Source organism: Canis lupus, chromosome 17 (assembly GCF_048164855.1).
Source record: "Canis lupus baileyi chromosome 17, mCanLup2.hap1, whole genome shotgun sequence".
In the NCBI taxonomy this organism is placed as follows: Eukaryota; Metazoa; Chordata; class Mammalia; order Carnivora; family Canidae; genus Canis; species Canis lupus.
This window is the reverse complement of record NC_132854.1, coordinates 16,288,447-16,309,291: the sequence shown is the minus strand read 5'-3', so window position 1 is coordinate 16,309,291 and position 20,845 is coordinate 16,288,447. Positions and strand designations below refer to the sequence as shown.

Genomic DNA, 20,845 nt, shown 5'->3' with positions numbered 1-20,845 from the left:
CTCACTACTATTCATATTAGAATTAACATGAAGAAGGAAGTACCAAAAAATATTATCCATAGTTATCTGTGTCTTGGTAGGTGATAGAGGATTTTTATTCTCTTCTTTTCCCAAATGTTATATAACAAACATAGATAAACAGACACTGAGTGGAAATGTCCAATGTGCAGTTGGATTTCCACTCCCTGGTTAGGAGATAGTTGAGATCCAGTGTATATTTATGATAAAAGGAGTGTAACTGCCTAAAAACTTTCCTTCCAATTCAGTTCTTCAGCATAAAGAAATCTAATAAGACAGTAACTACATCTTTCTGAAAACCAAATAAGTGGTTACCTTTAATTTTATGGCTGATGTCACATGTTCCTTCCCCAATCATACACATCTTCTAAGAACAGAAAGACCACTGCACTCTCTTAATCAATGAGATAAGATTCTAGAAGTGATAAGTTCTAGAAGAGCCTACACTCCCAACACTACTAACAGAAGGCCCAGAAAAAGAAGGCATGTACCCACAGCTTGACTACAAGAGCAGCTACCCGAAGTCCCCAAGAGCACTTGTCTGCTTGACACAGCCTCATGAAGAAGCGCAGCCACAGAAGTGCAGTGCTGATGCTGTGGTGTGGACATGACTCCCCAGCCTCAGCCTTATTCACCATGCAGATACACTCAGGCCCACCTACCTCCCTGAGACTCAAGCAGGTTTCCTTGGCTACTGGGACAAGTTCAAGCCATTCTATGATGTTTAGTTCTGGCCTGCTCCGAACAGCACCTGACTACCCACAAGACATGAAACCTTGGGCAAGCTCTTTCACCTCTAGGGTCTTAGATCCACAACCATTAAAGGAAATAATAGCACTTCCTACAGCATGGTATTGCTGTAAAAATAAAAAGGAAGCTCTGAATCCTAAAGCTGTTAGAGTAGTACCAGGCTAGGCTCATTGAAAGTGCTGCCTAAGTACCCACTCCTTTTCTATCATGGGCTTTTTTCAAAAATTTTATTTATTTATTCATGAGAGACACAGAGAGAGAGAGGCAGAGACATAGGCAGAGGGGAAGTAGACTCCCTGCAGGGAACCTGATGCAGGACCCCATCCCAGGACCCTGGGATCACAACCTGAGCCAAAGGCAGACACTCCACCACTGAGCCACCCAGGTGCCCCTCTATCATAGGCTTTCTTCTCTCTCTCTCATCTCTCTCTTCTCTCTCTCTCTTCTCTCTCCCTCTCTTCCCTTCTCACTCTTCTCTCCCTCATCCTCACCATCTCTCTCTCTTTCCCTACTCCCCTCTTTTCCTCCCCTGCCAGGTTAGAAAATGATCTTTATCTTCACCTTGGGGTATATGTTGAAGATAACTTGAAACAAGATGTAAAAACAGTAGAAGTAATAGAAAATTATTTTGCTATTGCACGGGATGAATCAGAGAATAGAAATGATGAAGTCATCACCTCCCAAAATGAGGTTTTTTTTTCTCTTCTTAAACCATCTGGCTTTTTTTTCTTTGGGTCTGGTGACCCATGATGAAGGGCAGACTGCTCTCTCTCTTTTTTTTTTTTTTTTTTTTTTCATTTTCCTTTTGGTTCACATGGCACTGAGCAACAAAATAATAAAAAATATATATTTTTTAATAATACCAGTACACACATGAGTAGGAGAGAAGGGCTCCCATTGCTTGCTGAATCACTCACTAATCACTCTATTCGGACCCAACAGGGAGTTCTGACAACACACCTGACTTCATTTATTTATTTTTTATTGGTTCTGGGAGAGGTTTGTGATTCATTCCATGTAGGTTGCAAGCCCTTGTGCTACAAGAACAAATGGTCTCTGGGGTTATTTGCTTTATTAACTTTTAGGGCAAAGGAGGGAGAAATAGGAGAATTGCTTTAACTGCAATATACTGGCAAAAAGTTCAGACTTCTTTAGTTTATTGATACCCAAAATGCTTTCACTGGTTCTATTTCTTAATGGTAGGTTAGCTGGTTGGACAGAAAGAATCAGTATGATGGAATAGAAAGAGCTTGTTGCAAGAACTGTCTGATGGCCACAGCGCTGCCATCGTGCCCGCCAAATCACTAGACCCCTTGTGTCACTGGGACTCGGTGACCTTCTCTGTAAAATAAAAGAGATAAGATACTGTCCTCTTTCAGTAAGGGTTTATGACTTCATGGATGATGATGAAATCAAACCTTCAATATGCATTTTGTGAGGAAATGGAAGGACTTGCCTCTCCATAAAGATACAATAATCGTAATTTAATAATAAGCATTTATTGTGCTATGTGCCTTGTGTTACACCTAAACCCTGCAGTGACATAGGAAGAGCCCCCATGATAACAGAGGACATCAAGGATCACATTGGTTAAGAAATTTGCCTCGTGGTCACAGAGCCTCTGACTCTGTGCGAGTGCTGTTTATAAGTTTGTCAAGGACAATTCAGGATCATGGTGCCCACACTGAAAGAATGCAGTCCCTAAGGGAGGCTTAAAGGAAAGCTTAATTGCAGCAAAGAAAGAAGGAGAAAAATCTTAGGACAAAAATGCTCTAGCTTTATCATTTATCCTTTCTCTTTCATTATTCTCTTTAAAAGTGAAGCACTTGCAATTTAGTAAGTAATGAAATAGTAGGAAAGCACATGGATGCAATGTGAGCCATTACAATGCCTGGTGTATTGCGTAAAGGGAGAGAAAACAAAGATTTTGGTCCAAGGGATGCTGTTTGCACTGAATGATTTGCTTTTCTTCTTTAGGTTCTTGTTTCCTAAACTATAAAACCAACTGGTTGGTCCAAATCAATCCACTAGCTATGAAAATTCTGTGAGAAAGACCTTTAAGAATTCTTTGCCCCTTAATCCCGTGATTCATGATCAAGGTAAAGACCATTAGGTTGATGTGAGTTATTTGAACACTCTTAGCTACCAATGACATAAAAAATTATTCCAATGAAGAATCAGCAATAAAAATTTAAATAAAGGATTATGGTTGGTAGTATACACTTTGATGTCCATCAAATTCAGGATTTACAAGGCCCACTCTTTCTGGCTTGTGATATAACTAAACATCTCTAAGATATAATATAGCGTTGTGATGATGCTGGCATGAATATATTACATTTTTATGAAATGCAATGCATCATTCTACTAACAAGAAACCAACATCAGAAAATGAGTCCTGGAAATTCCAGTTTCTGTGCTATGCTGGGAGGACTGGGAAATTATTGCTCTCGCAATTTGCAACTCCTTCTACAGCGTAAAAGCAAAATAAACCTTTGTTTGCACTGGTTTTAGAATTAAAGCGGTTTGTATATTTGTCCTCTCCTCCTCTTCCTGGATTTGGTTTCAAAGTAAACAGTTGTCTTCATTAAATTCTCTTTTATTTGGCTTAAGTTCTTTAGTTACTGTAATTATTCTGGGTAGCTGTCCCTGTTTTATTTTTGTATCAAATATCTGTGCACTATTTTAAACTACATTTAATTGGCTCATTTCCATTTCCTACTATTTACCTCACTTTGTGGTACTGATTTCTGTAGCTAGATCTGACTCCTGTCATTGTCTGTTTTGTAATTTTTTATGGATCTATACACTGTACAGGCTTGGCAAAATTAAAAAAAAATGATCATTAATTTGATACTTAGTGAATGTGGACAAATTACAGGGAAGAAACAAGTATGACATTTATCACAGAGATTTGTTTTGAAAGTTAATGGCAAACTTGGACTCTTGAGAAACAACAGGAACTACCTTGTTTGGTAAAGCCAAATATGTCAACAACATTCTTTTTTTTTTTCTAGATTAACCTAGAAGTGACCTCTGACAGAAAGAAAACCAGCCATACTTTTCAATTCCAAGCTAAAAGATCTAAAAAGTTATTTCTACCTAATAAAAAAGTACAATAAGATTCTAAATTCCCACAGAAACTCTTCATCTACCTTATAACACATCAAAAGCCACCAAGGGGCTATTTATCCTGCAGGCCAGTGCTAATAAAGTTTCACAGGCATTTGTGATGGTACTCATGGCAGAGGAGTGGACAGGTGGAGTTTTAAGGCAGGGAGGAGGGAAACAAATTAGCTTTTAAGTTTCTGGAAGAAAATACAGAGAGATTTTTTTTAACCATTCCAATAATTTATTTAGCAAGTGTTCATTTCACAACTCTTCAGATCCCAGTCTGTTCTAGGGTTTAGGGCTACAGCAGGAAACAACAGAGAGGAAAGCCACTGTGCCCTCTCGAGGATTACAAAATAGTGGGGGAAAGAGGGACATTAGTAAATATACACATGATAATACTGCAAATGTTACCTGCTGTCAAGAATACAGCATTGGGGGGCGGGGGGGAACCGGGGTGGCTCAGCGGTTGAGTATCTGCCTTTGGCTTAGGTCGTGACCCCAGGTCCTGGGATCAAGTCCTGAATCAGGCTCCCTGCAGAAAGCCTGCTTCTCTCTCTGCCTATGTCTCTGCCTCTCTTAAAAAAAAAAAAAAAAAAAAAAAAAAACACCAATCAGGGGCACCTGGGTGGCTCAGTAAGTTAAACATCTGCCTTGGGCTCAAGTCATGATCCCGGGGTCCAGGGGATCCCCTGCTCAACAAGGAGTCTGCTTCTCCCTCTCCTCTCACTTATGCTCTCTCTCTATCTCTGTCACTGTCTCTGTCTCTCTCAAATAAATAAAATCCTTTAAAAAAATACAGCAATCAGATAAGAGTGGGAGTTTGTAGGGTAGCTAGAGAAGTTTCTTCTAAGAGGTGGTATTGGGGGAGACCAACAAAATTAAGATACACAGGTATTTGGGGTAGAGTATTCAAGGCAGAAAGGATAAACCATAAATGCATGGGCCCTGAGGCAGGACAGCCCCTGGCCTATGTTCACAGAACAGCAAGGAAGCTAGTGAGCCAAAACGTGAGGGGCAGTAGCTAAGTTCAGAGAGGTGAACCTGGAAAGGAGAAAGCTTGCAAAATAGACATGAGACCAAGAAAACCTAGACAAATGAATGGTAAATTTGACTACAAAAAAAACTTAAAATTTCTGCATAGCAAAAAACCATGAACTAAGTCAAAATATAAATAGCAACTAGTGAGGAAAAATTACTTCATGTCACCAAAGGGGTGGTGTCTTTAATGTATTTGTGTGTGAAAGAAATGTCCTTATATCAATATGAAAAAGTTAGTAACCTAAAAGAAAAACAGGTGAAGAAAGAATATGAAGGGAAAAAGCTATAGAAATGGTATCTGAGCATATTCAAGGATGTACAACCTTACTTCTAAATGAGGGAAATTCAAGTCAAAACCACAATGAGATGCCAGTTTCTCTCCCCATCAGATTGGCAAACATCCAACCATTTGATCTTAACAACATCTAAAAGTTTGAGACCTAGGGAACCAGATGCTGTCATGTATTGCTATCGGGAATGTAAGCAGGTACAGCCTTGGGACGCTTGGGTGGCTCAGTGGTTGAGCATCTGCTTTCGGCTCAGAGCGTAATGCCAGGGTCCTGCATCGGGCTGCTTCTCCCTGCACCTATGTCTCTCCTCTCCCTCTCTGTCTCTCATGAATAAATAAATAAAATCTTAAAAAAAAAAAAACCATAAAACCAGATACAGCCTCTACAGAGAGACCTTTGGTACTATCAAAATTTTAAATGCCAAAATATAGTTGACCTAACATTTGAAATTCGAAGACTTAATCAATAGATTAATCTGCACATGCGTTGAATGAATTCTGTGCCAAGATACTCACTGTGGCATTATTTGTAACAGCAGGAAACCACAGGACATGTTGAGTAGTGAGAAATGAATTCGAAGTGAGGGATGGAGTCTGTGATTATGAATCCCTTTTCAGACTTGCAGCCTCGAAAGTTCTTCAGCAGGTAAAACGAGAACAAGGCAGCATCTAGGTCAACTTGTCCGCCATTGATTTCAGGACAGATTGCCTATGGGTGGGACCTTGGTGACAACTTCAATGTCACTTTCAGACTGCTGAAGGAACTCAGAGCAGGGAGTAAACAAGGCTGCTGAGGTGGGCAGGGATGAGCTAGGGCAGGGATTTTCTTATGCGGCGCAGAGAGGTTCTGACTTTCTCTTGAAGACAATGGCAACTTTTAGAAGGCACTGACCTCATCTGATTTGCATTTTTAAAGACAGTTCTTCTAGCAATGTCAGAAAAGAGATTACCGAGAAGCAAAAGCAGAAGTGGGGATAGCGATTAGTGTAAGAAATCAGAAATGCTGTCCAGAGGAGGGAAAATATTCTCTGTTTGGAATTCTGGTGAATCAGAATTCTAAAAGTAGAAAAGACTTCACTATAGAATTGTCCTAAAAATCAAAAACAAAAAGGAAAAGGAAAAAAAAAAAAACAGCTCTGAGAAGGGGGCATGGCCCTTCTGACTAGGCAAGCATACGCTCTCTACTATCCCGTCGACACCCTTCTCTGGGTGTTCAGGTCACATCTACCTGCTGCTGTAACCTTGTCTCCACTGGCTGCGCTCTCTCCAGGCCTCCCAGGAAACACATTCCTGTCTAAGATCTCATGAGCATTTTAATTACTGGATTTGGGTGAAAGCAAAGGGCACGTATACTCAATGTGCCAGGCTCCAGCTAGCCACAGTAGAAAGCAGGGCCTTCTCATTACCTCCGTACCATGGGCATAAATGAGCTTAGGTATGAATACTGAAGCTGCTTTTTTGTTTGTTTTCTTTTAATGAATGACTGGATGCCACTGAAAGAGTTTACTAGGGTTCTTTTAAAATGTCTTGATTTTTTTTTAATTCTTTTTTTTTATTCTTTTTTTATTATTCTTTTGTCTGCTTCTCAGTGGGGAAAATATCGTGGCTAAGCTAAAACACTGGTGCTGCAGATGGAAGAGAGTGGGAACATTACTTGTAAAGAAAAACCAAAATTGGTCACTATGGAATTTTGATGAAACAATAAGGTAGACAATGCATATATATATATATATCATTTTTCAAAAAAGCAGATTATCAGGACAAATTTAAAAGATTTAATGAGAACTTTGAAATGAGCGTTTAATCTTAATTCAGATTTCTCTCAGAGGACTAAAAAATTGTTCTAACGTTCGTGTGTTTCATCTTTGTCATTTCATAAACACCATGAATGTGACCAGCATGAACACTTCTGTACCCCCCGCCCCCTGACCACGACTTCATAGTGACCCAGTGATACTTCTTAGCAAGTCACAAATACTTATTAGGTCAAGTTGAGCTTATTTTGATTGGATGTTTTCAGTTTTCTTAGCTTATTTTTCTTGGCTTTTTTGAAATATAACTAACCTATAACACTGTGTGAGTTTGGGGATCCCTGGGTGGCGCAGCGGTTTGGCGCCTGCCTTTGGCCTAGGGCGCGATCCTGGAGACCCAGGATCAAATCCCACATCGGGCTCCCGGTGCATGGAGCCTGCTTCTCCCTCTGCCTATGTCTCTGCCTCTCTCTCTCTCTCTCTGTGACTATCATAAATAAATAAATAAATAAATAAATAAATAAATAAATAAATAAATAAATACCACTGTGTGAGTTTAAGGTATACAACGTGTTGATCTGATAACACATATATATGATAAAATGATTATCACAGTAAAGTCACTTACACTACCTCATGTCGTTACCCTTTTTGTGTGTGTAATGAGAGCTTTTAATATCTATTCTTTTAGCAATTTTCTAGTATATAGTACGGTAAGCATTGTTAGCTATAGTTACCATGATGTACGTTACATCCCCAGATCCCATCATCTTGTACCTGAAAGTCTGTACTCTTTGACCACCCTCACCCGTTTCCCCCAAATCTCCCCAACTGGATTTTCAAGGTCATTTCTACTCTATTGTTATTTAGGAAAAGGTTGATAACACTTCATTTAAAAATGAAGGCTTTTTTCTTCTTGTCTCCTCTAAAACATTTTGAAAATCATTCCCTTTTAGGTTAGAATCAGTAGCATTCAGTAAGATCATTTCTGATGTTACATCTCCTAATCTCAAGAAATAAATTAAAAATATATATCTGATCATATAAAATCTCACTTAATATTTATATGTTAGAAGAACATAAACATTCAGCAGTCCCTGCAGCAAGATAGTTTTTAATCCAGTGCCATCCAGAGATCAGAGATAACATCTAGCTCCCGTGTCAGAGTCTTTGCTCTTCATAAAGTCAAATACTCAGAAAAAAATCAGAATATTTGCCTTTTTTCCAAACCTGCTCTCTATCTCTCTCATGCTCACATCCCAGGGGAAATGTATATCTTAATCTGAGGCTAGCTGTGCTCTGCAGACTTAGAGCAAGTTTGTTTCGTATATTCCCTTGAGGGCAACTTTTTTTTTTCACTATTTCAGTGTTTGTCAACTGGGGTTATATCATAACTGTTAAATTGGTCAAATATTAATTGACTAGAATTCTGAATATTTAGGTCCTGACAAACAAATGTTGGGAAAATATCTGAATATTTTATAAACATTGTAAATATTTGGCTGCTCTGGTTTCCTATTGCTACAAATGAATTGTTCCCAAATTTAAAATACCAACCATATTATTACAAATCACAGTACAGTAGATTGGGAATTCACATCAGCTCAGCTGGCTGATTCTTCTGCCCCCCACAGTGTTGACTGGGGTCACTAGATGGCAATCCACTGGGAAATGGTAATATCTCACTCATGTCTAAGGTGTTACCATTTCCCTATGCAGGTCTCTTAGCTGCATAGGGGCTGCTATAATGGAAATACCATAGGCTGCAGGGTTTAAAACAGCAAACATGTATTTCTTACAGTTCTGGAGGCTGAGAAGTACAGGGTACCGAGAGATCTGGAAACTGCGCACTGTTAGTGACAGCAGTGACAGAGCACACCCAGATTCAAGGGGATGGGGCATAAACCCCACCTCTCAATAGGAAGGGCATGGAAGACTTTGTAGTCATCATTAATTGGCATAGGGGCACATCATGAGAAAATAAAGCAGTCTTGTTTCTCTCACTAATGAATTCATCCATCACAAAGCAGCTATTATCAAAACGTTGACTTAGCATACCAAAGAGCACCAGCTATATACATCTTAAAGTCATCCCGTGCCTTTCCCTCCCTTACTCCTCACATCAATTGCTGTCAACATTCCCACCCAAATTTCTTGCATGTTGGTCCTCTCTTTTCAACCTCTGCCCCGGAGGTAGTGCCTTGTGTTAGCCAACCTTTATGGAAAGCCAGTTGTGCACCAGGCATTGTGCTAACAGCTCTCCAGGCACTATCTTATTTGATTCCTCATACCACTGCTATTAGGTAGACATCATGATGAGCAGAATGGGACTCATGACATGCATTGTTTCTCTGGCACTTAATGAAGGGTCCGAGATGGAAACACAAGCACCTGATGCCATCTAATCAGAGTCAGATCTCTTTGCTCTTAACAGGAAAGTCTATGCTTAGTTAAGCAAACTACCTTGGCCTAGACGTGCAGCTTTGCCTGCAGCCTGGTGCCTCACCTTTGGATGCACACCTTCTGGTTGAGCCTTTACACACATCCCCTGTTCTCACACGGTAACCACATCTCTGTGTGCCTCAGAACCTTGAGATGCAATACCACTTATTTCTAACTCATCTGAACGTCCCCTCCACCTAGAAGCAAAAGTGAGGTGTGCTGCTAGAGCCAGACAACTGTCTTTGTTTAAAGAGAAACAAAACCAGTATGGCCCAGGAGATATGTGCAGAAGGATCAGCTGATCATTAGCTGACATGCCAGCACTGCCCTGTTTAATTGGCCATAGATAACAGCTGAAAGAGCACAGTTAAAAATAATGTTCCAAATATTTCAAAATATAAAAGGCACAGAGATAATTAAGACAGCGTAGGATGGCAGCCTCTGGAGTAAGTTATGGCTATGTTGTGACTTAACGGATTGCAGAGAAACTTACCAACCACTGCCTTAGTGTCATAAAAGTATTGGGAGGAGAGAGAGGTATGGCTTCCTTCAGCCCCAAAGAAAAAGGAAAGTTGTCCTGACCTGGAGAGCTTGGCTGATGAGAGCCTTGCCCAGCCGGTGGGAGGCAAACCTGTCAAGCAGGATGCTCTTGGCTGCTCAGTGGGGTATGCAGATCCTCTCAATCCTCTGAGGTCTGGGGTCCGGGGAGAGTGGCCATTCACTTCTAGGCCTACAGGGAGTTCCAGGACTAGTCAGCTCTGGCCTTCCACTGCCACTTTCTCATTCCATAATGTATCTAAACTAGACTCTTAAAGTCAGGAGCTGTCAGCATGACCCTTAGTAGCAGAGATGCAAAATACTAGAAGCATTTTCTGAAAAGTTGCTTTTCCTTTTGTGGCCCTGGGGAATCCTGTCATGTATATTTAAAACAAAAAAGGTTTTGCGGGGTGGGGGGGCGTGAGTGGCTCAGTCAGTCAAGCACCTACCTTTGGTTCAGGTCATGATCCTGGGGTCCTAGGATCGAGCCCCCTATCAGGCTCCCTGCTCAGTGGGGAGTCAGCTTATTTCTCCCCCTCAGCCCCTCTCCTTGCTTGTGCTGGTTTTCTCTCTCTCAAATAAATAAATAAAGTCTTATTAAAAAATAAATAAATAAATAAAACAAAAAGGGGAACTGGGCAGAGGGATGATTGTATCTTTAGGTGACTCGTTTTTGTTTTGTTTTATTTTTATTGGGATATAATTGATGTGTAACATTGTATTAGTCCAAGGTGTACAAAATAATGATTTGATATATATATATATATATAAATGATCACCACAATAAATCTAGTTAACAACTATTATGACACATAGTTACACATTTTCTTTCTTGAGATGGGAACTTTTAAGATCTACTCTCTTAGTGACTTTCAAATGTGCAAAACAATATTCTTAACTACAGTCACCTTGTTGTACATTACATCCCCGGGACTTACTAACTAAAAATTTGTACCCTTTGACCTCTTTCACCCCTTTCTCCCACTTCCTAATCCCTGCCTCTGGCAACCACCAATCTGTTCTCTTTATCTATGAGTTCAGGTTTATTTAGATTCCACATGTTACTGAAATCATACAATATTTGTCTTTCTTTGTCTAACTTATTTCACTTAACATAATGCCCTCAAGTTCCATCCTTGCAGAATTTCTTTCTTTCTATGGCTGAATAATATATATACATCTCACATCTTTATCCATGTATCTGTTAATGGACAGTTCCATTGTTTCCATGTCTTGGCTATTATAAATAATACTGTAGTGGGCATGAGGATAAAGATATATTTTCAAGATGGTGATTTGGTTTCTCAGAACCCAAATGATTGTAAGATCATATGGTAGGCTTACTTTTAATCTTTTTAGGACCTTCCATACTGTTCTTCAGAGTGGCTGCACCAATTTATGTCCCCACCAACAGTGTAAATGTGTTTCCTTTTCCACACTTCTGTAATTCATAAGCACAATAATCATTACTACTCTTTCTATTACTATTATTTTGGTAAAAAACATTTAACATAAAATCTACCCACTTAACAAATTTTTAAGTGTAGAATACAGTATCATAAACTATATGCACATTATTACTCTTAATGATGATTCTGAAATTTTGAGCCAATCTACATTGGTTTTTGAGTGTTCAAAGGAGAATTTAATTTACTTAGTAATTAAATGTATATAATTAGTGTGTGTATATAATAAGGTGTACAACATAATGATTTGATACATATGTATTGAAAAAGGATCACAAACGATCACAAAATGATCATAAATAATATATAAGTATAATATATAAACTATATATTATATATAAATAATATATACAATATAAATATATATTATATATATAAACTTTTGTGTGTGTATGTGTGTGTGTATATATATATATATATATACAATTAGTAATAGCCTAAACTATATAATAGCTTAAAGTAGCATCTTCTGACTACTGATCTGAATTAAAAGAAAAATAAAGAATACCTGCCTACACCAAAAATGTATCATCTTAAATTAGTTTTTATAAGAAAAATAAATGAATTGAGATAAGGTATGGAAATACAGGAGCAAGAAATTTGAGTAAAAGTGACCATTTGGTTATGTTTAATATAAAGGATCATCAGTTGGACCGCCTTATTCCAAGACTACATGGGCAAATGATCAGAAGAGGCCCGCCCGAGGACTTTTATGGTGATTAGAGTCTAAAAGGATGAGTTTGCAGACCCAGAAATCTAACAAGCAAGCACTGTGGTGGGAAAGGAGCAGGAAACAAAAAAACTGAAATCACCAAAGAGAAACCTAGCTGCTTTATGATAGGATCCCATAATTTCAAACTATGGCACTACAATAAGTCCTTAGCATCCAATCCAAACACTTCCCCCTACTAATGAGAGCACAGTGGCCCTCAGACTTCCAGGATGGCCAACAGTATCACTGTCTCAAGTCAGCCCATTCATGTTGAATGAATACACTGCAGTAGACCAGTACTCTTTGTATTATGATTTATGCAAATACTAATGTAAGACACAAAGTTAAGGATCCCATAATTTCAGTTTCTTTAATTGCATTTGTTGAATCACTCCATCAGGCCAATTCTTTTTCCTGTACGAGGATTCTTGATTCTTCTAGCAGAATACACCCATCTGGAGAAACTTGCTCATTCGTCATAATTAATCGTCATCAAAAAACCCGTTGGAAAAAAAAAAAAACAAAAAAAACCCGTTGGGAAGTCTAAGGGTAAAGGGGACTATTTTTAATAAATGTACAAAACAATATAAAGACATAAAAGAAATAGATCAGCTCTCAGATAACAGTGAGCCACCTTTGAAAACCTTAAAGGGAAAAAAACATCTTTAATATCAAAATACTACCAACACACAATATGCATCCTCTGTCCACACTGCCAGGTAATTAAGTCAGTAAGATGCAGAGAAATCATTACTTTTGTTATAAGATCCCACTGCGACATACAAAGTCTGCATTATCTAAGGGAAAAAATCAGAAAATTTGTTGTTAGGGGTTCTTTGGGAGTCTGTTCACACTAGAATAGAGGGACCTCCTTGAGTGCATTTACTCTGGTGGCATTACACGAAGGGTAGAGCAGAACTCAGTTCTGGGAGTCTGGCACAGAAAGCCAATGGGTAGCGTTAAAGCTGATGTTACTCACAAAACTGAGTGTTCTTTAGAGATGTGACTCTTTGCTTCCCAAAGAGTACTATATCTTTCTTACAATAATTCATCTCTCTTAAAAGATTTCTCATCTACCTAATTCATAACTATTTATAACCTTGAAAAAATTTTGATGTCGGACTTTGATTGAGCATGGTTGGGTATGTAATAAAAGTAAAATTTGGTTTCTTCTTACTAATACTATAAAATACCTACTACAAACATCATTTAACATTAATGGTATATTATTTTAGAAAGCATAGTATATGATATATGGGTGGTATATTTCCAGTTGCATGCTTAAAATGCACAGAGGGGGAAAAAAAAGCAAAGCATATACAAACTATTCTGGGTGTTATTCTGGGAAGTAGCTTTATGGATGTATCTCTCTCCTTTGTTGTTGGAGGGGTTTTTTTGTATTTTGTAAGTGTTTGATAATAAACGTGTATTATTTTGAAAGAAGGAAAGTGTTTTCAGATTGGCCTCCAAAAGCTTTAACAATTCAAAACCTTGAGATCTAAGATTGGAATCTATATGTTAAAAGTCTAAGCTGTGCTTTCTAATATGGCAGCCACTAGTCTCAAGTCAATATTTAAAAATATATTTAAATTAATTAAGAGCAAACTAGTTTGTTAACAATTTAATTCTCCAGTCACGCTAGCCACATTTTAAGCCCCAGTAGCCACATTATCACCCTCACAGGAAGTTCTGTTCAACCATCCAGATGAAGGCAGTTTACCAAACTGTGCCCTGAATACTGAAGACAAACTGAGCCAGTTTTTGGTGGCACAGTAATGGGCATATGCCCCTCACCATAGATGCTGAGAGACTCCTCATCACCAGTCCCTTTTATACTCCTCACCAGTCTGAGGCTAGCCAAGCTCAAAGGTTATTCCTGTGGGCATTCTGCTAGTCAGTGATGGACCAAGGACGAGAACAACAGGGCTATGCACTCCTCAGGAAGAGCTCTTGCCAACACACTATGACCATCTTCTCCAGAAAACTAAAGCTTCCCAAGCAGTACTTCAGTTCAGCACAATATCATTTCACAAACAGTCTCTTGTGTGCTTACTATGTGATAAACACCATAATAAGCCCTGAATAAACCCAATAAGAGCCGTGTCTGTATCTCCAAAGGATGTCAGAGTGTTAAAACAGGAGGACCCAAAATAGGGGCAGATCTGTTCTTTGCAAATCTAGAAATGCTTCACCCTATCATATATAGGTTTAAATAGGATCTCAACATTTGTTCACCCAAATCCACATGTTAGCACTTCTTTTCCAACATTCTCAATTTTTCTCATCCTCCAGGAGAAAAGAGACTAGACTCCATTTTTGAAATTTAGCCAATCCTTGATCTAATATTGTTTTCTTTTTAGTTTTGTTCTTTTGGTTTAACTTCACACTGGATAGAGACATCCAATGATCTTAATGTGGATTCTCTGTCTCATCTTTAGGCCTGGTTTTATACATGTAAAATAATTTTCAATCTTCAAGTGAAGTAAAATAAAATACTGCTTTGATATTTAGTCATCCATCCCATTTCCAATTATATAAAAGCAAATAAAAATGTTGAATGAAAGGTTATTTTTCAACCAGTTGTGTTGGAACTGTTTAAACACAGGTTAACAACCTGGAGCTCCCTGATTTCATATAAATCATGCTCCTGTATTTTAACAGATGCGATGCTCTTGGTGGCAGAGCGACTTGAAGGACCATTCAACATCGAATCTGTCATGGACCCCATAGATGTCAAGATCTCTGAAGCCATTATGAACATGCAAGAAAACAGCATGCAGGTGTCCGCAAAGGTATTTGCATTAGTCATATTTCTACTAATAAGGAAAATGCAGTCTTCTAAAAATGAAGTAACTATGTATGTCGGCTGGGATTATCAATTCGAATACATTGTCAGAGAGCTTTTCCTGTTGAGCTACAAATTTGCTACTTCATTTAAAATGTCCAACAAAATGACATTGAGAAAGGAAGTAATCTTTAGGTTCTCAGCTATTCAAAATCATGGAATTTCAGAGAGCCCCAGGTATATTGACTAATCCCTCACATTTGTGAGCAATTTGGAGGGAAATTTTCCTTCTAATATGTTTGAAATTTCTGCACACCCTCAGCCTGTTCTCTCTCTAGGAACTTCTAATTATATCTTCAGCTGTGCAAACGAGGCAAATGTTCTATATGTTCAATCGTAAATAATTAAACATTTCATCTGATTTTCTTTTTTAAGACTATGACATAAACTTCATTAATGAATCTTCAGGGGAAAATGCTCCTTTGTATGAAGTCAAGCGCACATTAAAAGAAGAAAAGTACATTTTCATAAATCATATGAGACAGAGCTTCTGGGTTCGGAGAATACACAAATACCAGGTGCCAAATTTCTGTTTGTCTCCATTCAGTTGAAGATAAACAGGACCTACCTTAAGCAAAATTGGGAGGTTTGCAAAGGGTCCCCAGCCTGTTCTTCATTGCCCCTTTTTGCCCACAAGGATGAATGCACTTAGCCCTTATGTTCTTTTTATTGGCCTCCCTGCCATGACACACTAACCAAATCTATGTCAGGCCTTTAAACCTGGCTGTTGACTGAGCGATTGCATTTTAATTGAAAGTAATTCACAAAAAAAAACAAAAAAAACAAAAAAAAACAAAAAAAAAAAAAAAAAGAAAGTAATTCACACAAAAATATGGCAAGCAAAGAGATGCATGCTTAGCTTTCTTTGATTTTTAAAATCCTTTGTGGAAGAGATTTCAGATATAATCAAGGAGGAGTGGATGTGTGATGGGGGGACATTGGCAGGGCAGAAAGAGAGCCATGGCATCAGACTAGGCTTCCTTGGCGGAGTCTGAGTCAAACCAGATTTGGGCTTTTGGGGGTGAACTGGTAGGAAATGGGTAAGAAAAAAATCTGCCCTGGATCCCTTTCTCTTTCTCTTCTTGGGAGATAGGCCAAGAGTTTTGTAGGCCTACCTCTGAGTTTTAATGAGCTTGGGGTAGCTTGTATAAAGGAGGATTCTCCAAATTACCACCATCCATTGGGGTAATTTGGATTCTCCAAATTACCACCATCCATTGCACATTCCACAAAAAGCTATTTTCTTCCTTTCCTGGGAAAAGATAGCAACCATTTATTCCTCTCAAATTTATTGCCTAGACACCGATTCATGTTGTTTTGAGAGACCACGATCTATCCCCTCAGTGCTTGAGTAACCAGATGCTAAGGTTGCTGATATTCAAAACAGCCCTAGAGAAGAGGGTATAAGAAGCACTTGGACAAAAGTGTTTGAAGTTTGAGACCATCACACACTTTGAAGGATTTCCACTGGAGCATGTGCATACGTATTCAAGTTATTCTATTAAAAAATCTCGAAGAGGTCAGATGGACTCTCTCTTTATTACCAGAATGTGGATGAGACATTTTTGTGGAATTTGTCCAACTCCATTATAATAGGAGGGTTGTTAATAAGGAATGTGCTTTTAAAAAGACACATTTCCTTGTGAGAAATGTCAAAATCAAGAGTAGAAATAATATAGGGCATGTAAGGGTACACTCACATGAGAGGATATAGTATAGCAGGTCATAAAATAACAGGACAAGAAATGTCAAATGAGCTAGAAACAAACAAAAAAAAATGTATCTGGTAATCTTGACGCAGGGCAAAGGGGAGAGAGTTAAGGAATGAGAGAGAGGAGAGCAGCCAGGCTCTGCAGGTAAGAGGGGTAGGAGGCAGGCTGCAATGTTGAAGAGGGTTTGAAGAACAACCAAAGTCAGCATCAAAATATCATGGAAAGGCAACAGGTGTTTGGTATTTGGATATATTTAGCAGCAAACACCAATAGGATTTGCTGATGTGATGGATATGTTCCAAAAGAAGCTTTATTGCATCAAGGGAATGGAATTTAGAAATAGGTAGCTTCATTTTCCATATAAGCCACATCCATGAAGTCATGCATGAACTAAAATCTAAAATCTACATTCTTGCTAAGAACTGGAGGGCTGCATTTTTCCTTTTTTTTTTTTTTTTTTTTTTCAGTAGTAGATCCCATGCTTAGTGTGGAACCCAAAGCAGGGCTTGAACTTATGACCCTGAGATCAAGACCTGAGCTGAGATCAAGAGTCAGATGCTTAACTCACTGAACCACCCAGGCACCTCATGTATTTTTTCCTTTTTCAAGGGAACCCTCAGTCACCGTTGATAAACAGTCTCACTGAATTCAAAGTTCTAGATGTCTACACTTCCACTGGAATAATTACATAATTACATAACAAGGCTTCCTTAAATTCTGATAAGGCTTTGAGCAAGGCTAGAAGCTATTTCCTAATTGAGGGTAGGGGTAAAGGGTGGGCAGTTATCCTGAGAGTCGTAAAGCTTACAAATTAAAATGACTTTTTATTTCAGGATATGATTGACAACTTCTCCTTAGAGAATCATTTAACTTATTACACCAGTTGCTGTTAGAAGTCATTCTAAAGCCGCTTTCAGAAAAGCAAGCATGTTTATAACTGTTAGATCCTGTTGAATGCTTACTTCAAAGGACTATACTGTGCTTTATGTACTTTATATTATATGATATTTATAACAATGCTTGTGATGAGCTGGAACCTCCCACCTTATTTTCCAGATAAGGAAACCAAGGCTTTAGAAAGGTTAAGTAACTTAGAGGGGCCTCATGGTGCATAAGGAGAGCAGAGAAGGTTCTGATGGCAGGGTCCATGTTGCCAGATCACTGCATTATAACAAAGAGGGCACCTCTGAAGCCAATCTCACGCAAGAGCGGAGGTCAGTAAATATCTGCGGAGTAGACCAAGCATTAAGAGAAAGTTCAAAGACTTTCAGTAAAACCTTCATGAGAAGATGAGGAAACAGAGTGGCAAAGCCAAAAGGACTCAAGTTGTCTCTTTCTGTTTGATTCCCTTCACAACTATACCTAGTGCTTCCCACCATGCTAAATTCTAATGGAATCATTCTCTTACAGAGTCTCATCATTTATTGCTTCCAACCTTTCCTGAAGTTTTGGTAGTACAAAGTATAAAAGTCTACTTTGCTCTCCCTGTTTCTATCTGAAGGCAGAAGATGAACACACCACAGTTTCAGATATGAAATTCCCCTCCTCTAATGCCATAGGTTCTCATCATATCTGCAGGAGAGAACAGCTTATTTTTTTTACCTAGTCACTGATCCTGAATTAGTGGAATTTGCTGACTAACGTAAAGATCTGTTCCCACCATGTATGCTTGTGCTCCAATCTTGTCTTAGGTCTGTTCTTGTACATATTATCAGATTCTTTTTCCTCTCCTAGTTAGCCCACAGCTAAACTATTGAATATAGGGGACACTGATATTCCTTTAAAAAAAAATACATTGGCTAGGGGTGCCTGGCTGGCTTAGTCGGAAGAGCATGTGACTCTTGATCTCAGGGTCATGAGTTCAACCCCTATGTTGTGTGTAGAGATCATTTAAATAAATAAACTTTAAAAAATACATTGGCTATACCAAATTGTATAATCAAGCTATAAAATTTTGGTAATAACATTATGGCACTTACTTCAAACTCTTGGTTTTTGTATTCTTTGTATAATATTATATGTTATATAATATATAATACATATATCATTATATGTGTGTATATATATATGTATGTGTACATATGTTTAAAGACTGGAAACAAAAGCACACTAAAACTGTTGGGTTTTTTTAATATTTTATTTATTTATTCATGAAAGACACAGAGAGAGAGAGAGAGAAGCAGACACATAGACAGAGGGAGAAGCAGGCTCCAGGCAGAGAGCCTGATGTGGGACTCGATCTTGAGACCACGGATCACGCCCTGAGCCAGGGGCAAGTGCTCAACCGCTGAGCCACCCAGGCGTCCCTGTTGGTTCTTAATGAACAAATAATCACCTAGTACCAATTACATGTCCACCAGTAGTTGACCACCCAGTATATTCATTCAACAAACGCCTTATCATATACCAGGCATGAAGAATACAGTCAAAGACAAAATAGCTCCTAGGCTCCCATGTCAGTCTCTTTCTAGATGTTTTATATATTTATTTCAAACCCTTGGTGCAATCTTATAGAGCATCAGTCTCCTGATTTTATAAGTAAAGAATGTTAAATTTACAGAAATTGAGTAGCCTGCTTGAGGTCATGCAATTAACAAGTGGCAGACTTGGAATTGCTACTGTAAATGGTCTGATCCACAGAAAAAGACTTTCCCAGCATGCCACTGGTTCCTCAATAAGTATCTTCCCACTTGGTCCACATATACTTCAGCACTGGAGGAACCAGCCTTCTAAGGGAGGGCTATTGCCTAAAACACACTACGGAGAACCTTCTGATGAGAAACAAGTACTGGTAATTCTTCAAGCCCCAACCACACTTACTACATTCACCATCTTCCTAGTCTTCATGGCAGACAGGAAAGCTCCCTCATTATTCTACCACTTCTGTTACCCACCCAAATCAAAGAACTTTGCAGGTTTCTGGAAATTTCCCAAGGAGAGGGAGAAGAATACTTGCTGAGGCTCTGCCTGTGAATTTCAGATGTGTTGTGTCTCCTTATCCTATCAGGGAAGATGAAACTGATCTCACTCAATATAATTTAACTGTATTAGGAATAATTTCAAATCTAATCCAGGAAAAGATTGGTTTGTCAGATATAATCTAAATTAAGAAGGAAGACTTATTAAATTCCAATTGAAACCATCCATTCAATTAATACTTATTACAGATGAGGGTAGAACCCATTACAGAGGAGTAGAGTGGCCTCCAGATACTTAATTTTCTCCAGACAATTCTTTCCGAATCTACAGCACAAATGAAGATGGGGAGAGAAAAAAAGAAAGAAAAGAAACCTAAGAGGATGGAAAATAGAATGTAGTAATATCTGCCTCTAGCTAGTGAGTCTTAGTTTCCTCATCTGTGAAATGAAGGTTTCTTTCAAATGTGCTTTTCCAGTTCTAAACAGTTAGCAGTGTGGTGAACATTATGTCTTCACTACTGGTTAGGTTTCCTTTTCTAGCATCCAGATATTTTTCTTTTCTCTGGATCTGTTTTCTTTCAAAACATTCAGGCATAAGTGATATCTTGGAAATTCACATGTAGAAAATACCATCTTTCAGATACGAAGACATTGTTTAGAATTTAGTTTAAATAAACATATTTTTATGCCAGTAGTGTTTGTCTTTGAGTTCCTAGGTTATGTGTGCCCTTCTTAAAGCAGCCGGCATATTATTTCGTGTGTTTTAGTTGTTTGCGTACTTCCCTTTTCCTTCCGAAGATTATAAATTATTTGACAGCAGGAGTTACATCTAACTTGTTCTTACATTCTACAGAGGGCCATCCCAACATGTCATTTTACACATGGAAGAAACAGCAAATTTTGCTGAGTTGAACTTGAAACATGAAAGTATAAGGCCAGAGAGACTTCAACAATAAAGAACAAAAATACCTTAAGATGTACTTGAAGTCAGCCTAGGATTCTTTAAAATAGCATAAAGGTTATAAGATCAGATTTTGACATCAGACAGACCTCAGATCTGGTTTTTACTAGGTTGTGGACTTGGGGCAAATTATCTGTCTAAATGCAATTAACTCACCTTAAAAATGAAGATGCTAGTAGTACCTCCTTATAGGGTTGTTTGAGAGTAAAACTGTATCATCCATGTAAAATGCTTAGTATGGAACATACCCAATCAAAACCACTCTTACAGGTACAATATTTTAATTGCTGGT

The 20,845-nt window shown here is 38.4% G+C and overlaps 1 protein-coding gene and 1 long non-coding RNA gene across 4 annotated transcripts in view; one reads left to right on the top strand and one right to left on the bottom strand.

Moving 5' to 3' along the window:
• The window catches only part of GPC6 (glypican 6), a 1,088,426-nt gene that overhangs the window by 967,739 nt on the left and 99,842 nt on the right, over positions 1-20,845 (top strand). For both annotated transcript variants that reach the window (XM_072782620.1, XM_072782621.1), the window contains exon 5: positions 14,779-14,909. In XM_072782620.1, coding sequence (XP_072638721.1) covers positions 14,779-14,909 — 131 coding nt within the window. The remainder of the gene's footprint in view (positions 1-14,778; positions 14,910-20,845) is intronic.
• LOC140607942 (uncharacterized) overlaps positions 1-20,845 on the bottom strand; it is a 31,209-nt gene that overhangs the window by 3,566 nt on the left and 6,798 nt on the right. The window contains exons 3-4 of one of the 2 annotated variants that reach the window (XR_012009860.1): positions 11,284-11,380; positions 10,389-10,512 (exon numbers count right to left, since the gene is read on the bottom strand). This is a non-coding gene — a long non-coding RNA (uncharacterized lncRNA). The remainder of the gene's footprint in view (positions 1-10,388; positions 10,513-11,283; positions 11,381-20,845) is intronic. The other variant, XR_012009861.1, reaches the window with a different exon arrangement.